The 15,122-nt window shown below is 37.2% G+C and overlaps 1 protein-coding gene across 5 annotated transcripts in view; it reads right to left on the bottom strand.

Moving 5' to 3' along the window:
- Nucleotides 1–4,622: 4,622 nt before the first annotated feature.
- fgfr2 (fibroblast growth factor receptor 2) overlaps nucleotides 4,623–15,122 on the bottom strand; it is a 62,661-nt gene continuing 52,161 nt past the window's right edge. For all 5 annotated transcript variants that reach the window (XM_052089657.1, XM_052089658.1, XM_052089653.1 and 2 more), the window contains 3 exons: nucleotides 9,467–9,604; nucleotides 8,746–8,851; nucleotides 4,623–5,479 (listed from right to left, as the gene is read on the bottom strand). In XM_052089657.1, coding sequence (XP_051945617.1) covers nucleotides 5,315–5,479; nucleotides 8,746–8,851; nucleotides 9,467–9,604 — 409 coding nt within the window. In that variant the 3' untranslated portion in view covers nucleotides 4,623–5,314. The remainder of the gene's footprint in view (nucleotides 5,480–8,745; nucleotides 8,852–9,466; nucleotides 9,605–15,122) is intronic.

The following is a 15,122-nucleotide window of genomic DNA, read 5'->3' as shown; positions in this document are numbered from 1 at the left end:
ATATTCCTTTAAATTCTTTAAAGGTGACGTGTGTAATTTCTGCGTTTCAGGGTTCAGTGTGCCCCCACCACATTTTTAAACAAATTGATTTAATCTTAAAAAACATCTTTAAAAAGGTCAACCCCTGAACGTAATTGTATTAATTGACCTACTAAGTGCAAATGTATGAAAGTGCTGAACTGAAGTGCCTTGCTGAATGTGGCTGATGTTACTAATTAACTCCGAGTCCCATCCTCCATCTATGAGTTTTATCTGTGAGTGTGGGTCTGGCAGGACCTGTCTCACCCTCTCACACCCAGCTCATGTTGACATTCCAAAGGACCAGGTCTTGTGCAAACACCCTGACCCCTCTGGCAGATGGATGAGTATAAGTAGTTGAGTTGGTAGCTGGTAGCATCCTATGCCAGCTAATTTGATGGGGCACTCGTGTATTTCAACACAACTTTCAGCTGAATAAGTTTGTATGGCAGATGCTAATCGCAGTCTTTCATTAAAGGGATAATGCTGGATGAGACCTGTAATGGGGTCTGAATTCTTCAGTCACTGAAAGTCCTGCTCGTATCTTGAGATTTCATCCACCACGTCTCCTTTTTCTGATATGTAAAACAGTCCCTCCGTTCTGAGATTATGAGCGGACATACCTGAGCAGATGATTCTCACAAACCTATCATGAAAGTGTCCTGGTCATATTTAAATGCAAATATTGTATTATAGAAAAAAAGATGCTGTTGTACAATGTTTTTCTTATTAATATTATTATTTAAAGAAGCTAAAAGAAAAAGTATTACCAAGAGACTACTGCTATGATGTATAGATTCTTTACAATATAAATAATACAATGTTATTTTCATATTATTTTGAGGGAATGCAAAACTATTGCGAGGGAACGGATAGCTATTGCGAGGGAACAGATAACTATTGCGAGGGAAAGCAAAATCATTGCGAGGGAACGCAAATCTATTGCGAGGAAACTCAAAACTATTGCGAGGGAACGGATAACTATTGCGAGGGAAAGCAAAATCATTGCGAGGGAACGCAAATCTATTGCGAGGAAACTCAAAACTATTGCGAGGGAATGCAAAACTGTTGCGAGAGCACGTGAAACTATTGCGAAGGAACGGAAAACTATTGCGAGGGAATGCAAAACTGTTGCGAGGGCACGTGAAACTATTGCGAGGGAACGGATAACTATTGCGAGGGAATGCAAAACTGTTGTGAGGGCACGTGAAACTATTGCGAGGGAATGGAAAACTATTGCGAGGGAATGCAAAACTGTTGTGAGGGCACGTGAAACTATTGCGAGGGAATGGAAAACTATTGCGAGGGAATGCAAAACTGTTGTGAGGGCACGTGAAACTATTGCGAGGGAATGGAAAACTATTGTGAGGGAATGAAAACTGTTGCGAGGGCACGCAAAACTATTGCGAGGGAACGGATAACTATTGCGAGGGAATGCAAAACTGTTGCGAGGGCACGTGAAACTATTGCGAGGGAATGGAAAACTATTGTAAGGGAATGAAAACTGTTGCGAGAGCACGCAAAACTATTGCGAGGGAAAAAATGCTGCCATTACTTTGTAATCATTATTCAGTAATGAAATAGGTCGGCAAATTTCCAGTAATAGGATATCTTTTTGAGGTTTAGGAATTAATCGATGACTCTCTGTCTGAGTGACATAGGCAAGGATCCTTTGTTAATGGCCTATTCATATACAGCTAGCAGGAATTTAGATATACTGTCCATAAAACTGATGTAAGACCATCATTTACAGGGGATTTGTTTGCTGTTTTTTAGTGCTTTTATACACAGTTCAATTATATTCAGTGAAATGTTTTGGGAACATTTTATTTAACTTTCTAAAGATAGCACTTTTGTATTCTTTAAAAAGAATAGTGTTATCTCGATCATCTCCCAAAGAACAGATATGTGTGTGATAGTTAGAAATTATGTTTAGGTCTTCTGTAACAACGTCATAAATGTTAATTTTTCTAATCAAGCTCATTTCTGCATTCCTTTTCTCAAGATTAAAAAAGTATTTGCTGTTCCTTCACCTTCTTCCATCAATTTCCTTCTAGATCTCACAAAGGCACCTCTGGCTTTTTCTTGATAAATATTATCTAATTCTTTCAGTAAATTTTCTAGAACATTAATGTTGTGGGACATGTGGGTAGGTTTTTGGGTTAAATATGAGATATCTCGAATTTTGTCTTCAATATGTGTTCAATTTTTTTCCAAATTGAATGCTACATTTTCTCATTTCAATAGTTCCCACACCTTGCCATATTCTTTCCTAATAGTCCAATATTTATTTATTAATAATTGGATTTGTTTGACATAATCCTGATGGTTTAAAAGTGAAATATTTATTTCCAATAACCCAGATTTCTGGAATCACACTTGATATCTTAAAATAAAATTTTTAAGGTAACATTTTTATGATCAGTGAGAATAGCTGGATACATTTCAGTTCACGAAACCTTATGTTCTACGTGTCACAGTATTCATAACAGGCCGTTGAGTTAATCCAAAGTTCGTCCATTCTATTCTGTAATGAATGAGCGTTGAACAGGATAATCGAAGGTAGGGGTGGGTGGTGGACTCTCCTCCTCAGTTGCTGTCTCATGTAACCATATTTTCCTCTGCTCCGAATTCTGCCTCTGTCTCGTGGGGTCGCGAATGTATGCTGTTGTTCGTGCCCATGAGTCACCATTGTTGTTTGGCTCGTATTCGTAATGAGGAAAAACAAAATGATTCCCACACAAAGGGCACACATGAATGCCATCATCTTCAAAACTAAGTAATTACAGTTTAAATATGAGTAAGAAGGTACAAACAGTTAATTAGCAGCACAGTAGTTCACCTTTCATAGATTTTGCAATAGATTATTAAATAGGACATATGGGTCCCATGTGGATCTATTTAGAATACTTTTGTTTTCAATAGAAATAAAAATTGAGAAACACAAAACACAAATTACATTTTTATCTTTAATTTGACAAATCTGTCAGGAACACTTGTTGAGAACAGTATCATCTCATTTGTCAAGAAGAAAATAAACACTTGAATATCTTAATACTTTTGAATTCTTAAAACTGTATTCATATACTGCAACCTTTTTTCCACCAGTATTTATCAAATGCAAACTTCAGTGTGAGCAAAATAGCCAGGTAAAAAAATCAACATTGTCTACTACAGAAAAGGGATTAGCTGACTATAAAATGTACGTTATTTTTGCATTTTAACTTACCATTCACATCATATCATATATATATACAGGGTTGGGAGGGTTACTTTTGAAATGTATTCCACTACAGATTACAGATTACATGCTGTAAAATGTCATTTGTAATGTATTCCGTTAGATTACTCAAGGTAAGTAATTTATTCTAAATACGTTGGATTACTTCTTCAGCACTGGTAGATTTTTTCACTTGTTTTGACTATAAAAACTCTGCCAGTAAGACAAAATACACACGTTAAAAATACATTCTCTGAAAAACCTAAATATCTTATGCAGTGTTGTTTCTAAAACAAGATCAGTCTAGAAAATCTAGAAAAAAAGGATATGACGGTTCTTAGAAAAAAGATTATTATGATCAACGTGAATTTTCTTGATAATAAATATGATCGTGTCTGGTAACATGTGCATGTAAAATGGCTAGAAATAGCATTTTAGCTTAGCGTAAATCAGACAATTTACACAAGGTTTATTTCTATTTCTTCTGCTCCAAACTTACTTCAAATGTACTTCTCTGTCTGCTCGTATGAATGTAACACATCATAAGAAAGTGTTTCACCGCTGTTCAAATGCACTTTGGATCGCATCATTTATATGTATAAATGTTTTCCATCTGAAAGGACTAAATATTAAATGAAACGAATGACAATAAAATGCAAAGTAATCTATTCAGTAATCAAAATACTTTTTGAATGTAACTGTATTCTAATTACCAATGATTTAAATTGTAACTGTAGTGGGATACAGTTACTTATGTTTTGTATTTTAAATACATAATCCTGTTACATGTATTCTGCTACTCCCAAACCCTGTATTGAGATATATATATATATATATGTGCAGATCTTTCAATACCAGCCACTGAAATGTCATTTTAAATGACAAAATAAACATTATGAATCATTACTGTTTCTACTGTCATCATTAATATTATTATCTCTTTATTATTTTGATCTATTTTATTCTTTTGATTTTGTTTTTAACATAAGTCAATAAATTAACAAGCTATCTCTTTCCCTGAAAGCTGGTACTTTACTGTGTTAGCAACTGAGAGTTGCAGGACTCGACATTAAACTTTGTCATTCAGGGCTGAAGATTTTCGAACCACCGCCACCCACATGAGCACCAAGGCTCAATATGAAAGCAACATATGCACAATCTCCTGCACCACACTCCCACAAAACCGTTAATGTCGAGTGCTGCTGTATATATGTATGTTTGTGTGTGAATGTATGCATGAGTATGTCAGAGAAATATCTAAAATGGGGAAGAGAAAGGAACTGTTGGGAAGTCCATACAAAAAATAATTCAATGTAAATATATAATATATATTTTTACATATTTGAATATATTTACAAATATACCCAGCAATATATCCCATGTATTCTTTTTTTTTTTTTTTTTTTATACCAAGAATAACTGCATGGGCTTTTGTACGATAACTGTGTTATCAAGGAAAAAACAGGTCATAAAACAAAATGCTTAAATAAAATAAAAAAAATCAACCGGAGGCAGTGTTGTTATGTATTCTTCTACTTCTTGCATTAGTTGTACATTTCCTTACTGTATTGTTTTCTATTGTCTCATTTTGTCCTTTTTACTCTCTTCAGAGTTCTGCACGTGTACCATGCAATTTCTCTTGGGAACACAAACTCCAGGAATGCCAAGAAACAGTCTGGAATAGTGGCAAGAATGCAAGAGAATTCCAACAGGAATGGAACAAAAAACATATCTTCAAAAAATACAAGAGGTGGGTCCTTGGGAACAGCTAGTCATTCATTCTCAACATTTCGGTCCTATCCTCTTCTTAAGAGCTTGGTCACATGTTTTTGTGTGTGATTCCACAAAAAAGCACCTGCACTTGACGCACTTCAGTTTGTTTTTCGGAAAGCAGCACTGCTGGCCTCCCTTGGTATGCTCCGAAAGTCCAGCGGGAGCTTCGTGAGGAATCTAGAGGCAGCATACGGTTCTGGGTGGGTAAAGGGAATTGTGGGTTAAGTCTCTCACTCTTTGAGAACTGAAGGTGTAGCTTGGATGTGTTGGGTTTGGAGAAGATAAAAGCAGGAGGAGGCCAGCTCATGTTTTTATGCCTCCGTTGATGTGCTGGTACTTGGGGAGACAGGGTTCGTCCGCTAAGGGGTCGTGGGAGAAGACAGAGTCGTCTCCGGAGGAGCAAGAGCTGCGTGTATCCGGGAAGCTGGGTGAGTACTGCACCACTGGGGCACACAGGTCCAGATACTCCTATTGAGATATAGAAAGAGGAACAATCAGTACATGCATTATTACAATATCTGTCAAAATGTATGTGTTAATGCATGCGATTACTTTAAAAAGTGTAACGTGTAATTCTCCTTAATCGCGATTAACACATTTACCGTTAATACAGCATAAACCAGAATAAACACTGGTTGGGAGGGTGAAACTTTGTGATATGTCAAAAGGAGTCATTACACTGATGCACACACCACAAACACACACAACTACACTTCTGTATCAGTGATAAAATTATGGGGAAAGGACTTCTTAATGCTACTTATTGTACACAACAAGCTCAAATGGAACTTGTGATATTTGTATTTATTTTTTTTCAATTTGTCATGCCCAATTCCCAATGCGCTCTAGGTCCTCGTGGTGGCATAGTGACTCAATCTGGGTGGCGGAGGACGAATCTCAGTTGCCTCCGTGTCTGAGACTCCAACTCAACATGCGCCCCACCGAGAGCGAACCACATTATAGCGACCACGAGTAGGTTAACGCAATGTGACTCTACCCACCCTAGCAACTGGGCCAATTGATTGCTTAGGCAGCCTGACTGGAGTCACTCAGCACGCCCTGGATTCGAACTTGTGAACTTGTGATAGAAATAAAATATTTTTCAGCCTATGTAAAGTGCAATTAAATTACCACAGAAGCACGTCAAGACTTAATCATCACGAAAATGCAGAATTAGCCATTTTTGTCTGCAAGCGCTTGCAAGAGTTCAAAGCGGCACTTGGCGCTGCCATTGCGCCTTGACACGATTCACGATTGCTATAGCAAAGCGGATAGCCATAGTCTACTGGCTGATTAATGTTGTGGAGGATTAGAGTTTGAGAATGAATGCCCTTTGCAATGAATACTCAACCTATGAGGGATGAGTTTTTTAAATTAGTCGACCTCCCACTTAGGCTTTGGGAAACGTTTAATGTTACATGAATTAGTGCTATTTTGGAGCATTTCTATCTTTATACTGTGGAAGGCTTTGTTTAGAAACTGTTCATGAAGCATTATATTGTTACATATTGTTTTGTTTTCTTCCCCAAAAAAGGAAATAAATGCATTTGACAGGAAAAGAAGTATATAGAGTAAAAATTCAGTACTTTTAAAATCTGCGATTAACCGCAAGAAATTATGAAATAGGTTGCGATTAAAAAATGTCATCGACTGACAGCACTAATGTATACATATACACGGAGAGACACATACAACATCTCTGAAAATAACACTATCACAAACACATAAAAACACTGTCATGTGACGTTGTCGTAATAAAACGTCAATAAATCTCTTTCATGTTTATCTTTAGCCTGAAACATACACAATGAATGTATGTGAACTTCTTTGGAGCCCCTTAGAGGTCAGGGAGGATTTTTTTCTGAAACAGTTTTCTCGCAATTCACTCGCAATTATTTTGGGTTCCCTCAGAATAAATTAACCATGGTTTTACTACTGTATCTAGTAAACTATGGTATTTGTAGTAAAACCATAGTAACCACAAAATTTACCACTGTTTTACTATAGTAGCTATAGTACAGTTATGATATTTGTAGTAAAACCGAAGTAATAATACAGGGAAATGAAAACTATGCGAATAAAATTCATAATTTAGTGGTTACTATGGTTCTACTACAAATAGCATAGTTCAGCTATGGTTACAGTATGTTCATAGTAAAACTACTGATTCTATAAAAAACCAAAACATGCTAATGTCATGGTTACTACAATATTAATATAGGCCTAGTAAAACCATATTTCCTGCCAAAAACACACTGCGGTTACTACAATCATGGTTTCCATGACATTTTTTCTACAGTTACTGCAACGTTCCTATAGTTAAACCATGGTTTTCCCACAGAAACCTGTTACTACAATCAAGGTTACTACAATATTACTAGTAAAACCATGGTGCTCCATAAACATCAGACACTTCTACTTCAGACACAACTACACAAGCTTGATTTCATGTGCTGTTACATTATGATATGTGTCAGAGTGCAATCCATTACCCAAAGCAAGTACACGTTGCATTATATGTGCTGTCGTGAGGGCTATAATGCATCTATTATCCTCTGAGGTCTACTGTATTATCGGCATAACACACAAACACACTTTTAAGCATGTACAATGAGATTGCGCAATTCGTTGGATGATCATTTACATCTACATTCCCGTACTTGCATAGAGAAAGTTTCAATTATTCGTTTTTGTTCCTACTTCCTAAAACAGCATCAAGAGTGTTGCACGACAATGCATTTTATCGGCCGCTTGCTTTCTATTTTTGATTTGTTGCACTGGTTAGTCTTAACCACACACTATCATCAATCTACTTGCCGTTTCCTCAGAAATAAAGTGAGTTCAATGTTAAGACAACTTCAAGTTTAACCACATTGCTTCAGATTCCATAGTACTTTAGAACATACAGTTTTACCAATATTTAGTTATTGAATTTCATTGAAGCAAACTCACATCAGAAACAAAGAGGACCACCCTTGAAGACATATATTTTGGAAAAAAAATATCTATAAACATCCAATGTTCATACAGTATACCACAAAACATTTACAGAAGAACATTTTTCCTTGGTTTACTTGGTTCCTTAAATTAAATTGGAGCCTTTCCCCCTTTGTGGCTGGTACTGCAATATTTGACTTTAAGAGGACGAGGAGGGTTTTGGGTTGCTGAAAATCAGCGCAGGCTTGAACTCGCTCAACACAAGGCAGCTCACATTACTAAAGGCCTTCACATCTGTGAGCAGTTTAAGATGGGGAGAAGAAAGAAGAGGCCTTTTATTAAGTTTTGAAAGTTCAAAATGGTGAGCGAGAGCGCGGCATTTGGCGTCATTTCTCTTTCACGGCTCAATCCCCCCTCTGACAAGTCCTGACAGATATCCATCCCTCGCCATACCCCAGACCCCAGCATGAATATAGTGGATGATATTCAGGGAATGGAAAGAATCATCTGCCAATCATTCGACAAGGGTCGTGCTCAAAAAAAAGAAAAAAAAGGAAGCATGGATGAAATCACACTCGTGCAACTCTCAACCTATATGCTGACCGTAAAAACCATTTGATGATTTCCTTGCCCTCGCAAATCTTGCAAAAGGCTGCAAGCTGGAAAAGTAAAGGCACGAGTTTGATAAATCCCAGAACTATAGAAGAAGTGTGAATTGTTTTGAGTCTGTTTACGCTGAAAGTACAGACTGAATGAGTGTGTGTGGGCGGGTTTGTTTACATGTGTAAACCCCTCACCTCATTGGTTGCCAAAGTGAGAATGCGGTCCAGGTCCTCCACCAGCTGTTTGAATGTGGGTCTGTGAGAGGACATCGCATGCCAGCAGTCCTTCATCATCATATACCTGAGAAAGAGGACAATATGAAAAACAATGGGATGATGCCAGGGTCAAACTAAGCATGTGACATAATTTATTTCTATCCTCCGCACTGTTTCAGAAATCAAGCGTGGTGCAACCATTTGAGTAATCAGACACACAGAGTCTATGAATGTAGAGGAGCGATAGCGATTTCCCATCAAAGCATTTGGGAATCACTCCACTCCAGCCTGGTATTTTGGTTTGGTAGCCTGTAGGACTCTTTGAAATTACTGAAATAATTTGGCGAAGAGATATGGACTCATTATGTGGCCAAGAACTGGAACTACTTCATAGCCGTGCGTTTCCTTGAAAAGAAATTGCACGTCCGTGAATCAATCAGAATCAAGCATTCAGCAGATCCATGGTGTAATATGATATGATTGATCAGAATTTTTCAATTCATAATTTGTTAGGTTTAGGTTTAAGGGTAGGGTTAGGGTTGAGCTATAGTTTCTACGACCAATCAGGTATTGCTTTCCTCATGAATATAAATGACTCTTCCCCTTCCCAAGCGTAGGATGCATTTCAGACATTTGCAGCTAGGTAAGTAATCTTAACTGCTACCATTAAGTAGACAGCCGTGAAAATATTGCAACTTACAATTCGTTGGTGCAGTTAGCGGGCATGTCCATGCGATGACCCTCTTTTAGTAGCTTAAAGAGCTCCTCTACGGGTATTCCTGGATACGGAGAACCGCCGAGTGTGAAGATCTCCCACATGAGAACCCCAAATGACCAGCTGAAGAGAGAAAAATTACATACATCAGATCAAAGCAAACACATTTATTATGTAGTTCAGGTCAAACTTTCAATCAGTGTTTTAGCTGTAAATACATTCCAAGTGTAATAGCATACGGTTTAATGTTAAACAATAGATATTTTTTCAACATTATTCTGAAATCAGAATGAGAGTTTTGTGGTTTGAGTCCATGTATGTTAGTTTAGAGGCCGTCTATAATCTACACAATATTCCTAAAAGTTGACAAAATCACTTTTACAGTCTCTTTAGATAAAAGGAAGAAAAATACTGATGACTCATCTTGCGGTACACTCAACAAAATGCTTTCTAGAATGAGAATGTCCTTCCCCCTAATACCACCAGCACACAACATGGTTCTTGGCTGTGACATCCCTACTATAAAAGAAGTACACTTAGGGTGTGTTCACTTGGTTCGGACCAAAAATGAAAATGATACATGTAGTCCTGGTTTGCTTAGCGTACTGGCATTTGAAGTTACCGGACCTAAAGATACAAAACAAAAGGCATAATGATAAGGTCAAAACCTGATTGGACAGCTTTTACGCATATTTTGCAAATTAACTTGCCGAACTTCCAAAACAATGCTGGCTGCTGGGCTAAATGTGCTCGTTGGATTTATGTATATATATATGGAGGTATTTTTACCAGCTGAGAACAAACCAAGAGCCAAAAAATGTGTAAAAGAGTCAAAGCAGTGTCAGACATTCCTCTGTTGCACACACAAACGAAGATATACTGCATGGACGGCTGACATCGATTCCGACGCCTGTACCAAACTATAATTTGCATCATAGCTCCAATGATGAGAAGAACCATGTATGCTTGAGGTCAGTATTAAAGGCAAATTACTTCCTGTTAGATATCTTTGGTCCATGCTGCGTTCCTATATCAGAACCGCACCAGAGTTCCTTTGGAAGCGGACCAAGACCCACTATTCAGGGGTTCTAGGTCCGCTTGTTTGGTGCGCACCAAGGTTCGCACTAACAGAGCAATTGCACCAGAGTTCATTTTAATCAAACCAAACCTGCCAAGTGTGAACACACCCTTACATTATGTGTACTGAATGTCTACTTGACGTGTCTACTTGAAATCTTAATATTATATATTTCTTAAAGTATACTTTCAGGTTTAGAATACTTCAGTGTACTTTAAGGAATCAATTTTGTATAGATATTTAATTGCACTTTTAAAAAAAGTGCATTTAGTATTAATGTCAACTTAACAGTATTATTTTGAAAGTACATTTTGAATCAATACCTTTTAATAATGTTTTAGTGTACTGTAAAGAAATGTAAGCGCAGCGTAGTTCTAGCGGGAAGACTAGTAGCCGTACGTCATTGCACCATTAGCTGGGTAATTCCCAGCCAATCACATGTAAGCCATTACTATATAAGTCTGCTCACAATCTATCACATTGCTGTTTCAGTGTGCTAACACGGCAACCTCCACCACCCCACCACCACCAGTTGAGTCCCGTCCTGCATGGAGGTAGGCTCCTCGCCCCTACCTCCTATCTCCAGCAGGATATGACGGTTCCGAGTACAACTTCTTCGGACCAGCCAGACAGGGCTTACGCCAAAGAGAGACATTACATTCCTGTTTTATATTCATCAAATAAATGTAATCTAAAACTTTACTCAAATCTGCAAGTCTTCCTGATAGAAGTATAATTCATTGTATTTACAAACTAAAGCATATTTAAAGGTGCTAAATGTAAGAATGACAACAAGCGTTTGAAATGGGTCCAAATTAAAAATATCGGCGAGTTGTCTGCCCCACCCCAGACTCGAAGCTCATGCGGGTTGCCAGAATGTTGACATGCAAATTAGCCAACTCAGCATCGGTTTTAAAGGATTTCTGGGCTTTAAGCTGTTTCCGTCTTCCAAAGGCATCACCAGCTTTTATCTTTATTTTACTACACCTCTGGTCATGGTAGTTTTTAGACAGATGGAGAGGCTTTTTAGGTCAGGTGGAATCTGTTAACTCTGATCCAGTTTGTTTGTTGGCTTCCATGGCTGCAGCACGCAGTGTTGTTTGCCTGCAAACTTGTTCAAATCTGGCAACCCGGCTGTGTCAAAATACTATTGGTCAGTGGGCGGGATCACACAGGCAATAACATAAACAGAAATTCTGGCCTTCAGAGCAGAATATACTGGATGTACTATTGTTATCGGAGATGCCAGTATTTCAACTTAGCATGTTTTCTAATTCTCTAATTACATATTATGGTAATTGTATGCACCTTTAAACAAAATCATACTTAATTTTAATTTCAAATGTATTTTGTTACTAAAAACTGAATTAAAAGTCAATACATTTAAAATGTTTGTCATTAGCTTGTTTTCAAGTAATACATTTCCACATGATTGTATAAAATAGTATTAAGTATACATGATTGACATCACCAGATGTCTGGTTAAAATATGTGTATACTTTATTTCACTGAAGTTGTAGCATAACTGTTATTTAGCTGCAATGATGTACATCCAACATTCTACTTATACATTCATATTTCAACTGCATTATAATATACTTTACAAAATGACACTTAGCATTACATAAGTGTGACTAATGTGGGTCAAAAAAGCACTAAAAAGTTTACTTGTCACATTTAACATACATTTAAACTAAGTAATGAAATATCACTTAAATTCAATGAAGCTGCAGTAAATTGTTAAAAATACATTTACTACACACTGAAGTATGCACTTTGAAATAATTGTATTTTAATACAAAGTACTTGTTTTAAAAGTATGTTTAAGTGTACTTCTTTTTCCCAAGGCTTAACTAAAGCCTATTGGCTTTTAACAAAAAAAGGGAGGAGCCCTTCAATATTTATGTATGCAATAAAAATATATCAACACAAGAAGGAAAACAGCACTCGTCCAGCGATTTCACAGGGTCTTCAACGTTAGTGTGCACATTATTAGCAATCACAACAACCGTCGTCCTGTTATCAAAGGGACCAACAAATTCCAGCCTTTTCCATGGTACCATCACTACATTATCTGCTAAATCTGGATGAGAAATACTCTGTGAAATTGACCCTCCAAAACAAATCTAAATTTGTGTCATTTAGCTGTATAATAGCAATTTTTGTCAGCTCTTACAACACAGACACTGTAGGGGACTTAATGCAGTCTTTCTGCGAGCGTCTCGACAGTGGACACTGCTGAAATGCCTCTGGACTCAAAGCTGCCCTTTGTCCACCATGGAACACCACAAAGACACATATTGTCAAGCCAAAACAAACATTAGTGTGACCCACAGGAAACAAACGTCCTGACTGCTGCTGAGGGAGGGCTTGAAGATTGTAGTGGGGAATGATTTTTCAACACATGCCAATTCTGTGTTGCGTCATCTATGACAAGGGCAAAAATACAACTCAGTATGATGATACGAGTTTCCACAGAGGGTTTGTGAACTTCGACTCGTTATTCGCAAGTTAGCTTCCCTAAATAGTCCAATGGTGATGCAGATCAAGAAATCCTTATCATCTGCCTAAACCTTTGTTAACGGCGAGTTAATGATTTCACAATCAAAATAAATAAAGTTTGACACTTCAACTTTAAAAGAATCATAACTGAGAACTCTGTTAAGACTCCTGAGCAATGATCGAGCAACCTATGAGTAATACATTTTTCCACTGGGCGTGCACACACCTTTGCTGGTGACCCACAGCGTCCGCAACACACAAAGCACAATGACTCTCTGCTTTTGTTTACTTCAGCGGTTACTCATCCATGCACTTGTTTACATAATCAGTTCCCACCTTGTTTGTTCTCTTCTGTTCATTATCTGGTGCTGTATCTCATCTCACATGTTTGCCAAATTCATCTTCTCTATTCAATGCATCTGTGTAACCACTGCTAACCTCCCCATGATCAATAAGTCACTCACAGGGCCAAAAAAGACCTAAGGGTCATCGCAAAGACCTCTTGAACCCTCACACTTGAATGCAATAGGCCATTAATAACCTGTATGTGTGGAAACACAGACTGTCATGCGGTAGTCAATTCTGTGGTTGTATTCTAGATCTTAGTTGCTAATTGGCAATAAATGGATGAATATCAAAAAAGGGGGTCACATTTAACCCTAAAATAAAAAGGAAAAAATAAATAAATTATATTGTTAAGAAATTGAAGCCTACTGAAGCCATTAAGATGTTTTGTCTTGTAACATTATTGTCATGACAATTAAACACATTTAATTTATTACTGTAACACCTCATGTAACACATTTTACTTAAGCATTTTTTGAAATTCCAATTATTTTCAATGCTGATTATTATTACTGTAATACAATAAATAAATTAAAAATATTTGAATTTTTTTAATAATCTTTGAAATATATTTTTGTAATTATTAAATGTATTTTTAAAATAACTTTTTAAAAATATTACTTAAAAAATAATTACGTATTTTACGTGATTATAATTATCATAAATTAGCAGTTACTAAAAATATTTCCAGGATGTATTCATATTTTACTTTATTTTTTTTATTATTATTGTTTTTTGTAGTAGTGGGCAATATACATGATAACCCGGTAGAAATGTATTGTCTATCGTGCTAACGCAAAATTGTCACGCGAGAAATGTTTACAGCACATAACACGTGCGCATTACACACACTGCTCTTTCCTCAAATTCATTTGGATGAGAAGATGAGGAGATTATGAAGGAAAAGGTGCATCCTTCATGGTGTGGAATTGGTTTGACTTTAGAAACACGATACTGAGCAGAAAACAAGGTTTGTACATTGTGTATGTCAATATATCCTTCCACATGCGCGTAGCTATATATCAGTGGTCAGGGCTTCACGTGAGACTGATACAAATGGAATGCCGTTTTTCACTGACAATTGCACGTGTAATTAGATGTAAAGCTTGTCTGAAACGAGATAAAAAATGACACTGAATCCGCTTCTGTGGCCTGAAATTTCGCTTGAGCCACCGTCAAAGCAAATTCAATGACATTCATTCCAAGCTCCAAACATGCGCAGCTGTGTTTAGTACGAGTGTTGTGCACGCGGTCTTAAAGGTGCGTACACACTGCCAGCGACTTTGCAGGTCGCCAGTGGCTGGCGGTGAAGTCGCTAGTGGGTGTTCCCACTACTGGTTGCCTAGTAACGTTTATAAATGACATTCACGGATGTCATTCCATTGCTGTTGACAGCGAATCTCTTTTCTTGCCACTAAAAACAAACATTTTGGAGGGAAAAGACTAAATATAAATGGAATCAGTACATAAAATGCTTTATATCAAAGATGAATGAGAAACTAGGCGTGCTGTTTGCCATAGCGGCTGTTTATCTGCGGCGAAAATGCAAATGCCGGTCTGTCTGGGTCCATAAAATCCCAGCGATCTCAGATACACCTTTCCACGCAGTATTTTTCTTAAAAATGTCCTTGTACGTGGGAAGAGACATATCATAGAGCACTGGAAAATTTCTAACAGCAAGAATTTACTTGTTTACTTTAGTATAGTACAATTTAA

The sequence above is a fragment of the Xyrauchen texanus genome, chromosome 24 (genome assembly GCF_025860055.1).
Source record: "Xyrauchen texanus isolate HMW12.3.18 chromosome 24, RBS_HiC_50CHRs, whole genome shotgun sequence".
Taxonomy (NCBI): Eukaryota; Metazoa; Chordata; class Actinopteri; order Cypriniformes; family Catostomidae; genus Xyrauchen; species Xyrauchen texanus.
Note: the sequence above shows the minus strand (reverse complement) of the source record. Positions and strands in the feature narration are given on the sequence as shown.